Here is a 22974-nt window from a genome sequence, read left to right as displayed (position 1 = left end):
AAATCCCAAATATGACTCACACATATGAAGGACTGTTTGTAGCCATAAAAAGTGCTGATGATGGTGAGCTAAAGGTTCAAGAGGGCCTCAGTGCCTCCACAGCACAAGCTGGCAGAGGACAAACCCCTGCCTAGGCAGTAAGGCTGTGATCCCCCACCCAGCCTTTCAGTCTTGCCTGCCTTTCCCAGGCCAGCTGCTGGACTGCAGCCGCGAGGAAACGCAGCACCTGTGTGCGTCGATGCCTTTTCTGAGCAGGTACCTAATTCCACTCCAGCCCCATGTCCAAAAACATTCTAGGCCCTGCCTCAGGCTGTGTGGCAAAGGGAACTGTACTTCTGTCCTCAGTTCTGCCTCCTGAGGACTTCTGGGCATATAATGGGGGATTAAGATGAATGTACACTTAAATATGAATTAGCGCTCAAATTTCAGGCTTGAAAGGACACTGTCTCTTGCACCCAGTCTCCTTGTAGGCTTTCAGGCCAGAAATGGAGAATCTCCTTGGATGTCTTTTTTCTAAGCAAAATTCCCCATGATATGATTTATTCATGCCGAGAGCCCTCAGAAGGTCAATAAAACTGGCGTGCTCCCAAAAATATGGAGACAAACCAACAAAACATGGAAGAAAAAAAAATCCCACAGTTCTTTTAGTGGAACATGCAGAAAATTTTAGACTGAGTCAGCATTTTCCTGAAGACTAGATGGAGCTGATTATGTCCCAGACAGACCCTCTTATGCAAGGGACGTAACAAATATTTGAAATCTCCTTCTCTGTCCCGAACACTTGAACAAACAGCTTAATGCTGGGAAGTTAGCTCAGATCCAAGTCAGAATGTGCTGTTCAATGAAGTGGTGCAGGTTTTTGAAGCTGTGGTACCCTAAGACACCCAACCAAGTCCCTGATTGGTATTCCTGTGAGGCGGGGGATCTACGGCAGAGGAGGTTGGGGAGCACAGTGAGGTAAGTCATAGGCACAACAACTAAGGACAGCCCAACCTGTTTGCCACAGGGAGATGTCCTGATTAGCTAAGACCAGCAAAAGGAGACTTCTGCTTGTTTTTTTTTTTTTAGGGACTTTATGTCATCATGCATCTGATCTTGCCATTAAGGAGACAGTATTCCCACTGACTTGAAAAGTAAGTGAACTATGCCATTATAAATTTCACTACGCTAGGTCTGTCACACAGAAGTTGCTACTACAGCACAAATTAGCACATAAAAGATTAAGAAGTGCAGGAGTGTCTGCAGGTCACGAGAATGCCTAACCTAAGAGAGAAAACTGTTTTACAGGGTTTGCGGCACTTGTGTGAGCCTCCCCTCTCACGGAACTGAGACTGATTTTATTAAGTAAGAAACAATGTTTGAAACAGAAAATGTTAGAGGATTACAGGAAGAAAGAAAGTAGAGAAGCTGGTTGTTCATGTGACCAGGACCAAATGGCATTCACCTCAGTCTAAAGGTATGCAGGTGTATGACTACCATTAAAAGAAGCTGATGACAGAGAGCTGATGCATGGGTAAAAACAGTGGGTCTGTATCTTACTGAGAAGAGTGGGGAAACAACAGCTTGTGTAGAAAGGGATCCCACTCTACCAGTCTAGTGACAGCCCACAGGGGAGTCAAGATGAATGTGAACAAAGGTGATCCAGCAGACAAAGCACATGTGGATTTTCAGAACACCTTTGATAAGACTCTACATCAAAGGTTATTAGAAAAAGGTTTAGGAAAGGCCTTTTTATGGGCTGAAGGCTTGTTACAGGACAAGAAGCAGCAAGCCTTCAAGGTCACATCTCAGGATAGAGAGGAGGCAGTAACAGAGTCCCCAGAGGTCAGTGTCAGCACCAGCTACATTCAACATCTTCATCAACCACCTGGAGATGGGAGGGCACTGTCAACTACTCCAAGTGTGGGGGTGACACTATGTTCTCAGACAGGTGTTTGTGAGAAGTATCTTGCAAAACAGAGAGAGCGGCAGCAGATGAGCTTCAATGCAGTTAACTACATGCATGATAAATAGGCATAATAACCTAGTAACCTGTGTTTTCACCCAGGAAGGAGATTTTGGAGCCATCTCTGACACCAACAGCCCAGTGAGCAGCAGCTGCCAGAAAAACTCAAGATACTGAACATCACCAGCACAGGTACTGACAACATGGCACAGGGCCTAATTCCGCCGCTTTACACAGTCAAGGGCCCCCCACGCGCCTTTAGTGTTGTGTGCAGTTCTGGTCTCCACAGCTCAAGAAGGATGTAATGTAACTGGAGAGGCACAGAAAAGGAGAACTAAAATGCTTAATTTGAGAATCAAAAAATCATAAGTTATGGATAAAGTGAGGGCAATCAGCAACAACTGCAGAACGATTATTAGCAAAGTCTGAAATACTGTAACAGGAGGACACTCAATTAAATTAGTACAAGATAAGTTCAGAACAGATAAAAGTATCTTCTTTAACATTATGCGTATTAAATGCCTGAAACCTGCTGCCACAATTAATGAAGGTAGACAGTATCAGCAGGTGCAAACAATGATTAGACTAATTCATGAACAACTGGTTCATAAACAGATAGTAACAGGAACTGGCAGGAATGCACCCTAACATCCCTCATTCGCAGATTCTGGAACAGCATAAGAAAATGCTGAAAAATGGCCAGAGATAGGGCAGATAGCTTACAAGCAAATGTGATTTATATTTAAGAACAGGCTCAGTCATTTCTTAGAAAGGCTGGAAAGTCACATGCATATTGAGCTTGCTTGGGCAGGTCAGGACAGTCAGGACAGTGTCTGCCTCATCAGAGAGATTTAGCCAGAATGGACATCCCCATATATCTGTGAGATGTTAAATTTTGAAGATGGACCAAATTTGCACCTCACTCTATTGCCTGTTGTCATGTGATATGTGGATTTCACATCAGGAGGAGTAGGTTAAGCCTTCCATTTGGTAGGGAACTAAGAAGTCTCCCTCGCATATTGAATTAAAATGTGATTAAATGTTAGATTATCTTTGGTATTTTACAAGTCCTGGAGAATTGGGTTTCTGAGTGGGAAAACATGCTTACAGGTAGTGGATAAATGCAGAAGTATTTCTGAATGTACTTCATCAGTGCAACTGATCAAATGTTTTACTTCCATATCATTTCCGTATAAGTATTTTTTATATCAAATATATGATCTACAAGGCCTTTTTTGGTTGTTCTGGAGTAAAAGATCCCCATGGCACTAGCAATCTAAATACGCATTATGGGGAAAAAAAATATTACAGGATCTAATAATGTTTTTCCACTGCACCTTTGTTCAATTCTGTACATTTGCTAGTCTGTGCTCAGCAAATGAGCAAACTGTTAACTATTTGTTCTTAATCTCATCATTCAGTGTGTGGCCACCTGCCTAAGTCTTTCCACATTGAACTTTATGCAAAAATAACAGTTCACCACAATGTGTCAGCAATGGGACTTGACTGTGAAAGGTTCAAATTGCAGCAGAGACACGTGGTTACGCACCTACAGAACCAACTATGCTGCCTCTGAACTGCTATGCTAAAAGAATGTAGAATGGGTCAGCACTGAGACCAAGAGTTGACATAGCAGTTATATCAAATCCATTGCCTCTTTGCTGACTTCCAGAAGAACACATGCTCACCCCACTTGTGGGATGCCCAGGAGGAGCATTCCTACTGCTGCACTGGTAGGAATGGGAGAGCTGCGCCAGGAGAGAACATCGTCTGTGTTCCTACAAATACTGATGTGGAAGCCAGCCCCTTCTCAGAGTGCTGAAGGGGCTTGGGCAGTCATGCAAACCCAATCTTAAGCAATGCAGTGGAGAAGGCTAGTATGACCTTTTATGTTCAAGAGTGTTTAACAACCCACCCCCCATGAAAAAAACAATGTACACATTTGGGTATGCACAGCCCCCTGCTCTGTCATGCACACAAAATAACCCATTTTAGCATTTACACATCAAAACCTATTGAAACCAAATGATTATCTGTGTCTTTTAATTTCAGGACCTTAGTCTGACATACTGAAAAAGGATTAGTTTTTTTTCTCTACAAAGAAGAACGTGTTGAGGTGAAGGGCTGGAAATTGCAAGTTGAGTTGAATGCCAGAAGAATTCTGGAAGGACAAGTAAACTTTTTGTTTTGTTTGTGTTTCATGGGGGTGGGAGATTTGCTATTCAGAGGGTAGTAATCTTGAAATAGCTGCTTGGTAATAACTATAATTTAACCTGCCTGTCCCCAGAAGTCTCCAGACTCCTTTTAAATTCTGAGCAGTTTCTCTGTAAAAGGCAGAGGATCATCCTATAATATATAATTATAATTACAGCTGCAGAGAGATACGCTCTGGGATTTCAATGTAGAGCAAAAGCTCCACTGCCACCCTGGGACTTGTGCTTCCTGCTGCTCAAGGACCCTGATGCTTGTAATGAAGAGCAAGACAAGAACAACGTATCCAGATATCTGCTGGAAATCAAGCAACTGATGCTTTTAAACCAAGTCCCAGCCTCAACAACAGATTAAAATATGAATGATAAGTGAACATTATGGCAACTTCCATTTGTGCCTTTCTAACAGAATATTCTTTTTTTTTTTTTTCAGGTGTTGTAGGGAAAGGTGGAGTGGGACAAAAATACCATCCACCTTTTTTGAATAACAGGTATAGGTTTGCATTATTACATCTTCTGCTGTTGTAATCAACAGGAAAATCAGCCTTTGTCCACTTCCCCAGCTCCATCATGCAAGACTCGGGAAGACTGACATGTGAGTGTCCCATTTGTCACATCAGTGTTAGGCTGCTGTTCCCTTCATGCACAGGGAAGAGTGGCTGGAAAGCTGCCTGGTGGAAAAGGACCTGGGGGTGTTGGTCAACAGCCAGCTGAACATGAGCCAGCAGTGTGCCCAGGTGGCCAAAAAGTCCAACAGCCTCCTGGCTTGTATCAGGAAGAGTGTGGCCAGCAGGACCAGGGCAGTGATCATTCCTCTGTACTCAGCACTGGCGAGGCTGCATCTCAAATCCTGTGTTCAGTTCTGGGCCCCTCACTACAAGAAAGACATTGAGGTGCTGGAGAGAGTTCAGAAAAGGGCAATGAAGCTGGTAAGGGGTCTGAAGCACAAATCTTATGAGAAGCAGTTGAGGGAACTGGGCTGTTTAGCCTGGAGAAAAGAAGGCTCAGGGGAGACCTTATTTCTGTCTACAACTACTTGAAAGGAGGTTGTAGCATGGAGGCTGTTGGTCTCGTCTCCTGAATAACAAGTGATAGGTTAGAGGAAATGGCCTCAAGTTGTGCCAGGGGAGGCTGAGATTGGATATTAGGCAAAATATCTTCATGGGAAGGGTTGTCAGACATTGGAACAGGCTGCCCAGGGAAGTGGTTGAGTCACCATCCCTGGAGGTGTTTAAAAGACACGTAGACGAGGTTCTTATGGACATGGTTTAGTGCCAGAGTTAGGTTATGGGTGGACTTGATGTTCTTGATGTTCTTCCAACCAAAATGATTCTATGATCCTATGATACTGGAGATCTCCAGCACTGGAACAGACATCCAGAACTTGAAAGCTCTAGATAGTGGCTAAGGTTGTAATGGTTTTATACTCTCTGTGAAAGAAGTTTGGAGCAGGGCATATAATATACGATAGTGAATGTGACGCATCTGCTATACGCTGAAACTTCAGTGAGAACCTGCTATAATCCAGCATGGAAGCCCATGTGCTCTTACCACTTTGCATGTGAAGCTGTAGCTTTCTGATCTAAGGGGTAAATTCAACCTAACTGAATCAACAAGGGTCATAACAAACCTTGACACAAACATGCCATTCATGTTTTTTAGATGGGCACTGACTGAATAGATTTGTTCAAAATGTCACCCTTCATGAAATTTAAAAAAAAAAAAAAAAAAAAAAGTGAAGAAAATGGAAGTGAGATATAATAATCTTCTCCTGACTTTACCTAATAACAAATGGAGGACACTGAGAAACAAGAAGCTCAAAGCTATATTTGCTTTACCTGTGATGAAAAAGAAACATCTTTGCAACTAGAACCCAATCTGACTGGACTGTGGAGGGTTAAAGTCTAACTAAACCTTATTGAATGAAGGGAGGGGAGACTGCAGGCAGAATTAAAGAGACTTTTCCAAAGTCACAGGATACAAAGTCAGTCCTGATATTCTGGTTTGTGTGTGGTTTCCTAAGCAGTGAGAGAGCTAAGAAGTTACAAGAGTTGCAGAGCTACTGGCAAGTATTTTCATAAGTAAGAAATATTCTATCTTCTAAACATTTTGCTTGCCATTAAAAATCAGCCACTTTAAGCTGCCTTTCACAAATGCTAGTAACTGTACTTCGAATATTCTGTGCAAACTAAAGATAGAGTGAACTGATCCAGACAAAATGAAGTATCTGTGCTTCAAACTGCTACTCATGTTAACATTCTGCCAAACCAAATACTTCTGACCAAGTAGTTTTGGTTCTTTACATGCTTCAGGATACCAGCTAAGAATTGTGAGTGACATGCTGAGTCCTCTGGTCCTCTTGTACCATATCAGATAGTTTGCATACATCACATCATTCCCTTCATAAATTGCACAGTACCACCTTAAAATGAGACACTTCTCCCAGTTCACAGGCTGCCCAAGAAGCTCATTCCTCTGATGGTTAGAATCCTTTTTCTAGACTCTTGCTTAAATTATTTCATGGCCGGCTTGTATTCATTTGTTCTTATGCAAACATCATCCCCTAATTTAAATAGTCGTTTTCCTTCCCTGCTGTTTATTTACTCTTCTGATGTACTCACATAACACAGTTCTTTTAGAGTCTCATTCAACAAAGACTTAAAGCAGGAATGCCCTGGTATGGTACCTGGGTTTCGAGAAGTATTCTGTCCTCCTTACAAACAGGAAAAAAAAGAAAAAAAAAGCTTGTTTTTCAGCTGGATTGTTTCATCAATACAATTTGTTCAGTGGTTGCAGTAACACCTGTGCTGGTGCAGAAAGGTGGATGATGCAGGAATTCGCCTTTGAGACTAGCAGGAGAATAGTACCTTCTCTGGGCAGCAGGGCTGGCTCATGCTGCTTTAAGAGTTTGCTGAACTCTTCATCTCCCGTCATAAAACAAGCTGGCCATGTCCACATTGTTCAAAGATCTCTTCTCTATGCTTCTTCCAAGTTTAGCCTTCATATTCTCAGTCCCATTAGCCACTTGGCCTACATCGTCATATTCATCACTGTACTTTCAAGACCAGATGTTAAAAATCAATTGTGCTTCCAGGCCAAACTAACTCCCCTTCCCACACCATCATGTCTATAGTGGCAACATTTTCCTCCTCATTCTCTTCACATTTAAATAGTCAAGGGACCTTCTCTTGCTCATTTTAATATTCTTCTCAAAGTCAATCTCAAATGCTTTTTGGCGCTTTTCATTGTAACCCCCTTTGTCCATTAGCCTTTCACTCTTGTGAAACTTACTTCCAGTGTTCCTTATGAGGCGAAATCACAGACAGCTCTGCAATCTATTGCTCTCCATCTTCTCCTGGGATTTAGTGACACAATTTCCAGCTACTTTCTGCACCTTTATTTAAAGAAAAATCCACATTTTCCCAATACTTAAGCTGATCCTAACAAGTAGTTCCCTCCATTTCTTAGAGTCAGCCTTCTGAAACAGCAGTAGCTGGAGAGTAAGAAAACAAGTACTCCCAAAATTCTGAGGTCACAATTATTCCAAAGCCAGGAGTTCTGAGAATCCCAGGCAGTTTTTAGGCTCTCTGCCCCTGTGAGTTTTACTTACAATAGGAAATTATTCAACTACAGATGCACAGTAATTGCCTAATTTATGTAACCTGAAGGCTAAACAGATCAAGATGTATTCTTTTTTTGTTTTCTATTTTTGCTGCCTTTTATCTTAAAGACATCTATTCAGATGCTGTAAAATACTGCCAGACTAAAAAGAATAACTATAAAAGAAGCATTATTTACATTTTTTCCTGATTAATTGTGTTAGTTGACATGATTTGGTTTTCCATACCTCTGACATGACTGTGAACATATAAAGCTGTCAGCTTAGACTTTGTGAGTAGCACAGGCAGAGAAGCATATGCCCCAGAAAAGCAGTATTCACTCTGCTTCTGAATAGTTTTGCAGTCTCCATCAATCTCATGTCACAGTTTTAGAGCTAGCAGTGCCTCCAGAGTAGACATACCTTCAGTCTCACATTGTACAGTGGACCTGTATAAACCTCTCTATGAAACTCCTTTGTATTTCCTAGTTTATGCCATTTTTGCTGTGCTTAAAGCTATATCTGAAGGACTTCTTACTGTGTGTAGTGCAGCATAGCCTTTGGTTTCCTCTTTTTCTATTTAGTGTTTTATTCTAGTAACTAAAGCTGATCACGACAGAAAACAAGAAGGTTAATCTTGCATAATACGTAGGCATATACAAGCTGGCTCATCTCCAAAGCCACCATTTAGTCCCTCTCCAAACTGCCATGGAAACATTTGTTGGTCAAAACTGTATGTTTCTCCAAGCATGATTGATGTAAAAAAAATCACAACTGTGTGTGTCTATGCGAATGGGTAGGAGTTCTGTAAGATGGATCTTCCAATCACTTTTGACAGATTTCCCCTCTACAGAAAACAGCAATATTGGGCCTGTATATCTTAAAAAATATATAAGCCCTATTTGTAGATTCAAGTAGTATCTATCAGCTTTCTGCTGAGGGGCACATTCCACTCACTGTGTATTGACATTGTGTTTTATTTTAATGCTTTTCCCACACAAGTACTCAACATCAGATTGTTTTCTCTAAAAAATGGCTGATATGGCATAAGAGACCAATCGTAGAATAAGTGAAGGTACTCAAGGAGTATGAGAAGTCACCTGACGGAAAACTGCAAAATTCCCTTTCTTGTTGGTGCTTTCAATGTAGAAGACGAGACATGCTGCCAAAATTCTGACATGAAATATTCATCTCTATTTTGATCTCTCTTTTTTCTCTGTGTCTTGTTTTGCTAAAGATGATTTAAAACTCTGCTTGCTGAATCCAAAAAACAAACAGCTCATGCATATGACAGGCTGCCAAGAATGCAGGACCCTGCCCTTCTCTTAGTTCACAAGCAAGAAAAATCTCCTACAAGGATACTGCCAGCCAGCTATGCTGCACTAAATCTCACCGTCAGAAAATAATGTTGGCAGCATAATCAGCTGCAAAAGGACTGCATGCAGAGCAGTAACTTGCAAATAGCCCAGCCTATCAGCTAGTCTTTCAAAGTGACTTGGTGGTGACAGGCATCTGGTAAATCAATCTGGAAAGAATCTATGTTCTCCAGATAACATCACATTTTTATTTTGTGTGATTGGGCTGAGGCAGTATGAGGAAGACAGATGATAAAAGCATTAGGACAAATGATTTGTAATCATCATGTCTGTCATTCATGTTGTCTCCTCCCCACCACCACCCGCCCTATATTTATACTGGCAGTGAAACAACTGCAACACTGATGTGTTATCAAAGGGTATCTGGCGATATGTTTAATGAACAGTTCTTTATCTTCCTAAAACTGTAACACCAAAAAAAAAGAAAAAAAAATTTTAAAGAAAAAGAGAAAGAAAATGAGAATGAAGTATTTACCCTGATAAGATTTCTTCCTTTCTGTGTACACAATTAAATCCAAATTCATAGAGAAATAGTCTTGCAGAACATAAAATAATTTGAAGGACTCCCTTCACACACACACCTTGGAATGGACTAAATGGTGTTATAAAATAATCTCTAAGAGAAGCTCAGACTGCATCACATTTTACATATCATTTGAAAAGAAACACAACTTACATTTCCAGTAAAACATTTGTTTGCTCCATGGTGTGGCATGCAAGGATTGGAACACAGGCTGATGTCATTTTTTTTCACCCTTTAGATACAGTAGTGAACACAGAACTGAAAACAGAAGTTAAGCCATTACAAACTTGTAGTTAATAAGGACAAAGGTAAAAAACCTGTCCCCAGTGATGTCAATTGCCAGTTTGCTTAGTCTGGAACCAGACAAGTTTTTGTTCTTTGAATATGTACGAGTGTCTTTCTGTCTTCTATAAAAATTGTATAGGCTAGAAATGTTGTAGAACTCCAGGTGTGGAAAAAAAAAAGTTTTTCTGTATTTTCTGTAATGTTGTTGATAATGGTTTCGTCTCATCTACATCAGCAAGGATACAGATTCTTGAAAATCTTTGCTGACCATTCATGAGTCGCCTCTCTGACTTGGGGCCTACCACCTTACTGTTCTTCATGACTCAACTCTGAATAAGGTTTACGTAAATTCCTCACAAGTAAAACCAATCTCTGAAAACATTCTGGTTTCATATGTTTTGCTAACCATTTGGATCCGTTTCAAACAATTTCGCAGAGTTCCTGGTCATATAATGCATACGGGAATGTAGTTCCATGAACATAACCAACCTCAAAGAGTTTTCCCTCATAATTAACATAAAGGAAAAAAATGTCACAGCGAATTAAAAGCATCATTATTCCAGGTCATATCAAAAGTTAAAATGCAATTTAAAAGCTAACTACACTGATCAAAGAGAGAAGATGTAACCTGAGCAACATTATGCTTCCATAGGCTTTAAACTAAGGTTCATCTACGCAATGTATTAAACTTATGACAAACATAAATGTCTCACTGGAGAACAACACAAATATATAAGACTAAATAAGGTGACAGTTTCAAAACCTAATTTGCATCGCCTCTCAGGTTTGGTACCTCTGAGCATTTCAATGGGTCTGACTGATTCTGCTTGACAACTGAAGACATCATTATTGCAATATCAAGCCCTGGATGAGATGAACTGGAGAAGAGAGCTAGGAACTGATTGTATATCAAATTTAATGCAAGTCCTCCAAATCCTCAAGGGCCAGACAGCAGCTTTTCAAGGATACTGCTAAGGGACAAATAAGTAGTAACTTCTGAAAGTAAATTAAAGGGTTTTAAGCTAGGCATGTTTCTTGAAAGCATTTCAGCCCATTGGGAAGAACAAAGTTACTTCCCACTCATGAGGCTTTTCTTCTGCAGATTTGTTTACCTTCCTGATGGAAGCAGAAGCATTTGAGGCACCACAATATTTTCTAATTTTTTCAGTCTGTCCTTGATGTCAGATGCATATGCTCTCACTCACCTTAGATCAGGCCTTCATCTCTTCCTAAAGTTAGGCCACAGAGAGAAGCTTGATAGCATTTTCTAAGTGTTTTGGCTCCATTTTATGCAAGACTGTATTATATATCTATATCTATAATCCAAATCCAAGTCATCTCTGAAGTCTAATTACAAAGTTCTTGAGCCTGTAAGAAGCAAAATCACCTCTATTCTGGGGTCCTCACCTTTTGAGAAGCTCTGAGAACTGTTCCTGACAGCTTGTCAAAAACTTCAGTACTATTCATGATGTCTGATATTGAAAACTCTTCACAAAGGCATGTGAGTTACAACTCCACAGGGAAGCTAAAGTATGTCCATGTTCTCTGTGACTAGTGCCAACACGCTCATCTTGACCCAAGTCTTTGCTAATAACTTCTCTTCCCCTTCCTATTGGAGTGGACACACACAAGCTACCTGGCTGGTCAGGTGCTCCATCAGTCAGCTGAAGGACACAGAGAAGAGTGGAGGTCTAAATGACCTGCAGTATCACACACTGCTTCCTTTGCTCCCTATTTCCACTCACCACCAGTAGCTCTTTGCTGTGCCTGCACCAAATCCACAGTGACAGATTTGTATGCTCTGATCTGTTACCAGCTGCTGCTGTCCTCTCGATCCATCCCATTACACATAGCACTTCACAGTCTAATTGCCTAGTTCTTCCTTTCTGTGCTTCCTGAGTTCTGTGAGCCAAGAGTGCCCATTGTTCTTTGGGCCAGAGAAAAAACCGCATATTTAGGAAAACTGCCTAGCAACTGCTTTCCTTATTGCAAGGAAAGAATCCATTTACATAAGAAAACCTTCCAGCTGGAAGCCTGCAAAGACTTTGCTGGGAGCGGGTTCTGTGACCATTCCTCAAAGGAGAACTCCCATTTAGCCCTGCTCCCTCTGGATGTCCTTTCTGTGCTGTCCCCATCATCAGTGGGGGCAGTGACGCAGTTGCACAAGGGGCACCAGCGTTCTGCAGCAGCCAGGAGCTCCTGCTCCAGTTTCTGACTGCGGTCACAGTGATCCCAGAGATCTTTTTCCCATTTTGCTCCCACATCATCTTTTCCTCACACTGTGCACATCACACATCACAAAGTCAACAGCTTCAGCTGATAACCTTTGGAGTTCTGTCATTTGCTTTGCAAATTTCCTGCCAAAAGTGACAATCTGTAGCACTACAGCACAGTGTCTCTCTTTCCAGATATTTACACATGGTTCCTCTCCATAATTACTAAATAGCATTAATGGTCTGCACAAAGACCTGGCTTGGGAAGAAAAACTAGAGAAATCATGTCATCATTTCTCTTGCTGTTCTGAGTCTGGTCTCTACAAAATGTTGCCTGTAAACTTTGCACTTTCTAAAGCCCTGGAAAAAACACTGGTTCTAGTAAAGTCAACAGAAAAAGCCTTCACTGATATTCAAACTACAATCCAGCAAATTGTGAACGGAGCTGGGACTGAAGACATGGCCCTCTTATGTGCTAAATATCTAAACAGCGGTCAAATCATTTCAGCACCTGCAAAAACAGCTCTGTATGGCTGTGCTGCTACTTAATGGAATGAGCTGATTTTGATCAGTTATGCAAAGATCTCCAAATTGCAGTTCATAAAGCTAATTTCAATGTGTGAATCATTGCTTTCCTGCAATTTATATCCATATGTGTGGTTATTTTTGAGAATGATTCAGTTTTGTATATGTAATTTTTAAAGGACTTTTTAAGTTAATGAACATCTGTGCTAAGAGCCCGTTAACAGAAAAGCTTGTGTCAGCCACCAGTGCTGCTGACTGTGTAAACTTCCTGCTATTCTATAGGCATGCAAATGGATCCTAAGGCTCTCACCAACTGCATACAGCGGGAGTAACCCTGCTGAAAAAGACACCATCAAAATGCTTTAAAAATGGGGTGGGAAACCCAAAATTTCCAACTGCTTTATGACTGAAATGGGACCAAATAGATGGTAAATTCGCAAAGCTTTTAACAGAATCAAACAGAACGAAAATTTCCACTTCAAAATTTCCAAACACTTTAAGTTTTTGATTGGCATACATTTGGAGCTTTTTGCTGTAGTGTTGTTCAATAGGATTTCTGCATGTCTTGGCTTCTGTTTTTAGGTGCTGCTTTGTGGCTGAACTTATTTTCTTAACATGAACCTATTTCTTGACATCCTGCATGAGAACGACTCTGGTGTAAATCTAGTGAGGGTGGATTTACAAAGGAATAATTAGACACCCAAATTCAATGGGTAATCAAGTAACTGGTCACAGAAGTAGGGTCACTCCGCTCTACTTTGACTTTTAATCAGGTCCATTTTTCAACCTAGTCATTAAATTTTTCTGTTTCTGCCCTTTCTACACTCTTTGTTCTCATAGACTGAAGGAGAACGTGCTCCAGAAGCCACGGAGCTGAATTCCCACTTGCACATTTCACATGAGTGGGGGCATTCTATAAACATGGCAAAACAAAGTATGTCACAGCCCCCCAGTTAAAAATCTTATTTTCCACAGTACTGTCTTGTCATTAAATCTGCAAGATGGATTTTAGTAAGAACTCACTGTTAAATCTAGAACACTACACATGCTGGACCTGTGATGTTCCTTCTCCTAGCACTAATATGGAAAAATTTCTTGGACTCCTCTCTTAATCTGTGTATCTGTGAAAACAGATGGAATCAGAACTATAAGTAAGACCAATGACCCTGGTGTGAAGATGATGAGGGGAACTTCACTTGGGAAGTGACTATACCTTTAGTTATGCTGAAAAAGCTGGAACTGTACTTGCCTGAGACAAAGCTGAATTTGGCCTCTCTGTGTAGAACTGAGCAAGTGAGAAAATTGCAATTCCAGACAAAACTCCAGCAGTCAGGGGTGTGTAATTAGGAGCTGGGGAAAGAGCATGTTTTCTGCACACAACAGAATATACTCTGGCACGAGCAAGCAGCAACAGTCAACAAGCCATGCTGCTAATACTTTAGCATCAGGATAACACCATGTCCTGACGTGTACAAGTTTCTAAATGCTGTCATTGTGGTGACCTTTAGGAAGCTCTTAAAAGCTCTCTAAAATAATTAGGTCTAATTCTTCTTGTAATTGTTTTATTTTACATTCAGAGTCACTGAACTGGCTTCAAGGTAGCTAGTTTCGATTTACCTCTCTCTATCTGGTCCATTATTCCCTGTATTGTTTCCAGCTTCATGAAATCATCTGTGCATGTCCTCCAGGGCTGCTGGAACCCTCTGTCCTCCCCAGCACTACACATGATGCAATGAGCCTCTGACGGAGGAGAGCCGAGAAGTCCATGTAGGGAAGCAGATAATTTCCTTTTGAGCAATGGATGCAAAAATAGCAGCTAATAAAAAGCCTTCAAACTGTGACAATTCAATACACACACCTACGAGGATGCCTTGACAAGCTGCTTGACTTCTCAGTAACTCTTTCTTGTTTTCCTTAGAGCAGCCTCCTCCAAACTCCCCCACACAGGTATTCATCTCTGTAGTGACAGCTGAGACCTGCAGGTGTTTGCTGCTCTTGCCCCTTCAGAATAGACAGACACTTGTTCCTTACTGTAACATTTGTATTGTGGTGCTTGCCTGGCTAGTTACAGCCCAAATAATGACAAACTGGTCTTTTTTTTTTTTGGCTCCATGTTGTCATGTATTAATTCTCATTGCAAACAGGCATTTGGTACCAGAAATAGCTTAGGAGAGATCACTCTCTGGTGATTATTTTACTAGCACTATCTTTTAGCAAATGTTACACACAGAGAGTCACCAGAAAAGTGTATTATACAGGTGACAGAAATACAGCAAGCTACAATATTAGGTGCACACTTGAAGGAAGGATTGTGCCTAGCAGGCAAGATGCTCTTTGCCATTTCACTACTCCAATACTAATGTTGTCTCACTGCCTTCAAAGTGCTACTCTGGCTTTGCTAAGCAACAGCAGAGATCAGGATTGGGACTGTTTGCTGAGGACTATAATACTCCCAAGTGTCAAAATGCTTTCTGAAAAGGGTTTTCGACCTTTTTATGTAGAGAGAAGGTCTGAAAGCTGGGTATTTTTAAAATTGGCCTGGAATACCAGATTGTGTAATCCTTAGTTTTTCTGGAAGTATTCCTGGGGGACGAAGAAGTGTAATAACTTTTCACATCTTAACTGAAAGCACATGGATCTTTATGTTTTAAAAAGACATCATTTCCCCAAATACTCACTTAACATTAAATAGAAATGATCAAGCAACAAAACAGTGAGAAACAAAGCCACAAAACTCTAGGAGTCTTTCTTACAAATCTTTCTCACTCCCTCAGCTGTTTACTTTCTGGTACCATGATTCTGTTCCTTTAGTTCTTTACTCACCACCAAATCAGACAAGACCTGAATTTTAATTTTTTTAAAAAGCAGCCCCCAAAGAAGCTAAAAACAAAAGAGAGACAACAGACTTTCTCAAGCACCAGAGGTACAAAATGTGCCAGTATGAACTGCAAAGTCATTCACTGAGGGACTGAAACCAAAAACTTCAGAAAAAGGGGATGTTTTTCATTTGGAAGGAGTGGAAGACAAGAGTGGCCCAGGGCACTGTTAGACAATACAGTGACTGTGTGCCAGTGACACAGGCTATGCAAGTCTACAATGTACCATCCAGTGTGTTTTTGTAAGAGACTGTGAAGTACCTCTGATCTGAGAACAGGCAAAATCTAATTTGGAAAACAGTGCTCACAGTCCTAGTGAAGTCTGTACCACAAAGAGACACCGGAACGGCTGTTTCACACACTGAAAGTCATGGGAGAAGGCTACTATGAGCACAAGAAAAATGAAGAACCTTTTGTCCTGACAGTGGGCATCTTTTAACACTCCAAAACAGTCTAGGAGGGGATGGGAATACTTCTAAATACACTTGACATGCAAAGGCTAGGAAGGAGGAGAATAATATGATGAAGTGGCTGTCTTGAGTTAATTCAGGTTGCCAGTAAAGAATAAAATTTGCAGTCATTAGGACAGCGAGGTTGTGGAGCAGTGTTCTGGGGAAAGCCCTGGAAGCAGGATCTTACTTATTTGCAACATCCACTTCGACAGAAGAGGCTGTGTGACAGGACAGGGGTGATCAAGGAGTTAGAAATTCAAGCTTTGGAGACACAAGACTGCTGCTATCCATTTTTGCATATACCGGAGAGACATTTGAGAAGAAGCCTGTCAGTGTTTTGCAGACTATTCCATATTTATTTATTTAACTAAAGTCTTTATTTAGGACTTGTGTTTGTCATTTGAGTTTTTGTTTCCCCTCTTGCTGATCTGGCTCTGGGTCAACTTTGTTTCCCACCCTGCTCTGAGGCACTGAGGAGAGGCAACAAGGCCAGATGTGTTCTGAGGGGCATCACTAAACCCCAGTAACGCCATGGGCTGCTGCAGCTTGCTCGTGCACTCATAGTGTTACACAGCTTGCCAGCTCAGGTCATTCTCATTGAGACAGACAGACTGTCACCTCCTGTCGTGCATTGCAAGTGACTGACTTCCTAAGATCTCTCTGGAATTTTTGCCAAACGGATTTTCTCTTTAGGGGCTTAGGACACTGTTGACACCCTTGACACCTCTTCCTTTTTTGCCCCGGTAGACTGGAATTTTTGTGGGGTTTAGTGTCTTACACAGAAGAGGCTAAAGTATTAATGAGTGTTAGAGTTTTCCGTGTGGCTTAAGGAGATCTGACGTTCTTCAGCTCCTCCTGCCCTTAACACCTGCTGTATGCCTTCCTGCAACAGTGGAAGGTGTGGGCTCAGAAACCAGTATTGCTTTGTCCAATCCTACATGCTATGCTTTCTTCAAATAGCAAAACATGGTACAAAATATGGAGAAGATTTTAAAGAGAAATGGGCTCCCTGGATGTTATACTGAAACACATCTTCTTTGGTTCTTGTGCCCCATCTGTGCAGGAAGTGGAGGAAAATATTTCGTGACTTATTAACCTCCCTGTTCCTTTGGGGCAAGTTGGTCCTAAAGCAAGATGGAAACCTCATCAATAGCCTCAGTCTTTTGACAGATCTTCCACAGTCTGTACTGGTGGAGGAAAGGAGTTCTTATTTTCTCCACTGTTCCTTGTGCTGTTGCATAAAAGCAAGTAAGTTATACAAAAGCAAGTAGGGATTACACAACTGAGCTCCATTAATCTAAATCAGAGACAGAATCTCTATCTTGCACTGGACAAACATAAAAATGTGGAAGGGTGAAATTCTGGTCCTAATGAAATTAATGGCAAAGCTTTTGCTTACTCCAGTGAGATCAGAGTTTCATCCTAAATCTTGGCTCAAGCCTGTAGTTGGCTGACCAGGCTGGATATTTTAAGTTTTTCCAAGTGCTGGGATGAGATGACCTTCCTTTTTTTCTTTTTCCTTTAAGCTTTTTGCTTATGACAAAGAAATGCAGAAAGACCAAGCACTGAGCAACCACTTGCAAAACTGAACTGGAAGCCTGAAAAGGGCTTGATATACTATCTTGGAGTATAAGAACAAATATTAGCAAAGTAGTTGTTCCTGTGCCTCAGTGTCAATACTCTAAGGCACTGAAAGCTGCTGCTGAGTCACACTACTTGGGCATCAGAGGGAAAGATGGGAAACCCTGACCTGTGTGGGCTGGGAGTCCAAAGAAGAAAAAACAGACATCAACAAAACAAATCAAAGCCCCTAATGAACCTGAGACTGAAGCTCTACAAGTAAATAACTTTGTGAAATGATCCACTGTGCTATAAGGACTGCAGTACAGCAGTGCTGCTGGAGCTGTTTGGCAAACACACCACACTAATTACTTGACAGTCGTTTTAGTTTGGCCTGGAGGGGACAGCAGTGCTGGGCAAGAAAAGCCACTGCAGATTCTTCATGTCCCTGCGTTCATCTTGTCTGACTACTGACAACTATTGCTATTGCACTGAATGCCAGCATGTACATCAGAGCTCCTCCCACCCACACAATTCCTGCCTGATGAAAAAGAAAGGAAAGAAGAACAGAGGAGAAAAAAAGGATAGCTTGTGCAATAAGGGCCATGCATCACATATATTCCCAGCCCAAGGGTCATTTCTCCCCCCCTCTTCCTCGAAGCATCTTTTAACAACTAAGATGATTCAAAGCAGAATGTCATTAACAATCTAACCGTGAATAAGGACTGGGGATCACCTTTATCTTACAGAAGCAAGCTATAAATAATCATCTTGGGCAAATCTAACATCCTGACAGGGTGATAGGATCCCAAAAAACTGATTTCAGTGTATTAATAAAGAAAAATGGTGAACAATTTCTTGAAGAGCTTTTTGGAGATATGTAAATCCTTCCAACAAGCATCAGATAAAGCTGTCAAGGGTGGGGAAGAATTGCTTCCATGTTTGTGATTAAGCTTGAGCAGTTAAAAAGACTTGGCCTTCTATAAACTATTAGGTATGTTAAGTCAGTGCCACCCCAGTGTCATCACAGACAGTTTCATTACTTAGGTCTGCCATGGATATAATTCTCCAGGCAACTGTCTGGAAAGTCATAATAGCCTTGACTGTTTCCTGACCAGTTTCTGACAAGCCCACATACGGCCCAAGCAGGGTAGGCCAAAGCCTCATAGGCTCAATCGTAACTTTAAACTTTTAACATTGAAATATGGTGGCACAGCAGGCTGTGGCTCTGTCCCCGCTCTGCAAAAGCCAGAAGCCAGTAAGAACATGAGGGCCAGAGAAGAGGTCCTTGTTTTTCTCTCTGTGTAGAACAAGTGACTACCCAATTTTAAGTTTCGTACCTGTCCATCAAACTGCAAGTTTATACCATCATTTTGGATGGTGCCATGCTACTTTACATCCTCATTCTTACCTCCTCCATTCACACTTCTGCGTTATTTGTTCCCTCTCTCATGGCCATTACTGCACACTCTTTACACTACTCTCTTCTCCTTTGTGATACCCTGGAACCCACTGATCCTCCCATGGCCTCAAAGAAAGTGATGAAGAGAGAGAGAAGGAAAGAAGAAAGTGATTCTGTATAAGAGGCAGAGAGAAATTCAATGTACCCATTGAATGAGGTCTTTTGAGAGGTATCCAAGAACTATCTGGGTTACTGAGAATTTCCTTTGGCGAACCCCTGCTTTCTCCAGGTCATGGGTCTTGTTCTAAACTTGTGCTTCATTCAGTAGTAGCTTTGCCTGAGTGCTCACATGTAAGACACAATGATTAAACCAAGAGGTACATGAGCAGGTAAGATGACGCCAGGGTCAATACACTATCATACGGCTGTACCAGGCATCCATCATCCTCAGAAAGCCCATATGATTACTTAGTTTTCATCCCTTTTTGCTGGTAAGTTTTTCTGCAGCAGCCAGTTATTAATTTTTTCCAAAAATAGGCAGAGTGTTTATTGTTGAAAAATGCTACCGCGGACTGCCAAGGCCTTTGCAAACACTTACTGTTAAGCATGGACATTCACTCTTAACTGTAATGATGAGCATGGGAAACAAATTCAGTCTCACTGAAGTATAAAACAGAGACATGCCTCCAGTCCCAACAGGTATTGCTCATATTTCAGATGCAACATCAAGAAACCCTGACCTTTGGTGCTCATTGGTGTCCTCTCAAACACAAACGCTGGCAGTGATTACCATTCTGTGTATTTTTCCAAGTTCTGAAATGCAGTCATGCTTGTTTTACATTGACCAAATAGCTTGAAGTGCCAAGTTTTCCAAATAACAAAGTATAAGAGGAATCTGGTTTATATGTTTACTAAATACTAGGTTTGCCTTTCGAAAGAAAAGACAAAGAACAGAGAAGACTATTACTTCCCAGTCATTAAGGGAAACAACAATAATCCTTGTGTGTAGCTTCCTCTGCCCTGTCCAGCTTCAGTCATATGTAGAGACAATCTTTTTCTGGGCACTCTAGAAACACTGATGCTGAGGTGACACTCTCCTTTATGGACACAGCAGTCCACCTCGGGTGGCTAAGGGATAGGCCTTCAGTTTACCTATAAGGAATTCACTGGCAACAAGTCATGTGAGAGGCAGATATAGAAAATATGCGTGAAGATGCTGAGTGGCTTATCTTACAGGATAAACTCTTAGGTTTGTAAACTAACAGCTTGGCAACAGGCAACAGGGTTGCCTTTCCCTAGCCACGAATGCATGACAGCTTCAGTTCCAATCATGAAATTGCAAACGTGGTAGCAAACAGCAAATGCTGTCAACTACATGACTTGCCAAATAGTACAAAGACAACATCAACAACAGCAACTAATGTACACAGTCCCATTTATTCCAGCAATTCTAGGAGTCTTTTGCGAACTTCAGAGATCATTTTATGGCAACCAAGCTCAGGGAAAACATACTGGGCTAGGATGAACAACCACATTGGGGTACTCCTACCCACCACAAAAAAACTCCTCAACCACAAGCAGCAGGACTAAAGATGTGGCTTAAGGCATGAAAAACTTACTGACAGCCTTTCAGGTGCTATGTATGTACCAATTTCTCACCCTGTCTGTTCCTGAGTAAAATAACTGGTTGAGTGCTGCTGTCCAGTACTTAGATCTCCTCTAGTAAACTGAAATATTACACAATACCCAAAAGTTACTATTTCCATTGGTCTTAGCAATATATAAGGCCAAACATGTTTTAACAACTTCAAAGTGTTGGGCCCAATTTGATTATCCACTCTTTCTATCTGCTGCTGCTTCTTCACTAAAGCCATGCAGAATTTCTGACCAGAGAAAAAGACCTTTCTGTGATTTATTATTAGGATATAAAGCCAACCTATATAAACAGCAGGACATGTCAATCTTACTCTGATTAACTCTCTCCAAATTAACCAAAGCTTTGTAACTCAAATCCAGGTTCTCCATATGCCAGCCTCTAAATTACCTGATGGACAGATGGTTGAGTGTAAAAGCAGAATTGGTCACATCAGCATGGTAAGACAACTGAACAAGACCTAGGTTACTACCAATTACAGCAGCTCACTTACCCTATAGTAGTCTGTGCTGTACACATCTCTAGACATCCCAAAATCCCCAATCTTCACCAGTAGGTTCTCACCAACCAGGCAATTACGGGTAGCAAGATCCCGATGGACGAAGTGCTGGGATGCCAGGTAAACCATCCCAGCTGCAATTTGCTGGGCAATGTGAAGCATCTGGGACTGGGTCAGCTCAGCAGGACGGTTGCCTTCTGCCATCAGTACCGCATCTGGTCCATGTGCCCTACACCAAAATACAAGCTGATTAAGTGATAGGTCACTTGTAAGCTGAAGAGGTGAAAGGCATTCGTGAGCCTACAACCACACAAATTACTTGCTCAAATATAATAACAAAAAGGGCCACAAATTAATTGGTGAAATAGGGGAAAATGTTTATCTTGGCTTTTTCATTTACTGTTTTCCTTCACTGTGTGAAAGACAGGTGGTGTGAAAATCATTACACAACAGGTGATATATTACTCATGGAAATAAGGCACATGCATTCATAATAATACCCCTCTGTCCAAAACCACCACCTTCTCCTGCTCTTTTTTAGTAGTCTTTCCTGGAGAAGTGCTGGCAAATGCAGCTGTTTGGTAACTGCAGAAAACCATGTCACTCCAAAAGAGTAAAATGCAATGAAGTGGCATGCAGCATAGCATCACTTTTCCTATGACCAGCATACCTTGTTTTCTATAGGGAGACAGACCATTGACCCTTCCATCTTTTTTTAAAGAAAAAGAGCTAACTCCCTTCTGAGATGGCATCTGAGAAACAAGGGTAGCAATTTTAGATTTATACTTCTAATTTCCTACCCACATGCCCAACAGGAAACCATTTTTTCTTATTTTATCACAAAGGGTAAGTCCTGCCTGAAACGGGAATTTTTGGCAACAGGAAGAGGACACAAAACACACACTATTTGGAACAACTAAACAGCTTCAGAAATACAAGTTTTTTAAGACCTAGCAAATCCCTAAGGTGCAATAATCAACTGATTAATGAGAAGTGTGTATACACTCCAACAGGAGAGATGTTTTGCATTTGGAAAGGCCAGCAAAGTACTGGAACACATCTGCTCCACTCACATTAACTACGTTAGCTCTGGTATACATGTGTAACATCCTAGTATCATGAAGATACAGATGTAAACATTCCCATGAACAACATTTTAGAGTAAGCATTACTTATGCAATTAATGAGGTCATTTGGCAATCATTGCTCATTTGATACACCTTTTAATACTCTGAATATCCCTTTCCATCTATTCCATTATTCTGGGTGTTCAGAAGCCTTTTTTATTCTCAGAGATCACTTCTCCTCTTCCCTCCCCAAATGTCTTTTGAAAAATATTCCAGAACTGATTTTTATTTTCTCTCAAAAATCCTCCCTTCCTACAAAGAGGAGTTTCAGAGAATCACCTTTCTAATCAATAGAGGTGAGGCCTTAATTCGTCCCTAAGGGAAGGGCACAGGAATTTGGAAAAGAGTTGCAATTAATCACAATCTGTGAGATCAAATCTGACACTACCTATTAGAGATATGATATTAAAATTGCCCCAGGGGAGGAACTTCATGAGCAAAGTGACAGATGTGAGAAAGAGACGAAGGAGTGTGTGTAGCATTGCTGGGACTGCATCCGGTACCAGGCAAAGAAGCTCTCTGCTACAGGTTATATACAAGCAGCCATTTAATTGGTCTGGGTTGAGAGGCTATAAACATGAGGATACAAAATCTCCAACCAAGACTCACTTGGAAATTCCTATTGAAAAGCACTCTACCTTTTAATTACATGGATTTTTTTAAATGACTGCTCTCAGACAAGAAGCTCTGAGTCAAGAAATCAGAGAAATCTCCATCTTTTGCTAGCTT

At 41.2% G+C, this 22974-nt stretch overlaps 1 protein-coding gene across 4 annotated transcripts in view; it reads right to left on the bottom strand.

Annotated features, from left to right (window-relative positions):
• NTRK2 (neurotrophic receptor tyrosine kinase 2) overlaps nucleotides 1-22974 on the bottom strand; it is a 210038-nt gene that overhangs the window by 23528 nt on the left and 163536 nt on the right. For all 4 annotated transcript variants that reach the window (XM_071802800.1, XM_071802804.1, XM_065860511.2 and 1 more), the window contains one exon: nucleotides 21113-21347. In XM_071802800.1, the coding sequence (XP_071658901.1) occupies nucleotides 21113-21347 (235 nt within the window). The remainder of the gene's footprint in view (nucleotides 1-21112; nucleotides 21348-22974) is intronic.

The sequence above is a fragment of the Patagioenas fasciata genome, chromosome Z, assembly GCF_037038585.1.
Source record: "Patagioenas fasciata isolate bPatFas1 chromosome Z, bPatFas1.hap1, whole genome shotgun sequence".
In the NCBI taxonomy this organism is placed as follows: domain Eukaryota; kingdom Metazoa; phylum Chordata; class Aves; order Columbiformes; family Columbidae; genus Patagioenas; species Patagioenas fasciata.
Note: the sequence above shows the minus strand (reverse complement) of the source record. Positions and strands in the feature narration are given on the sequence as shown.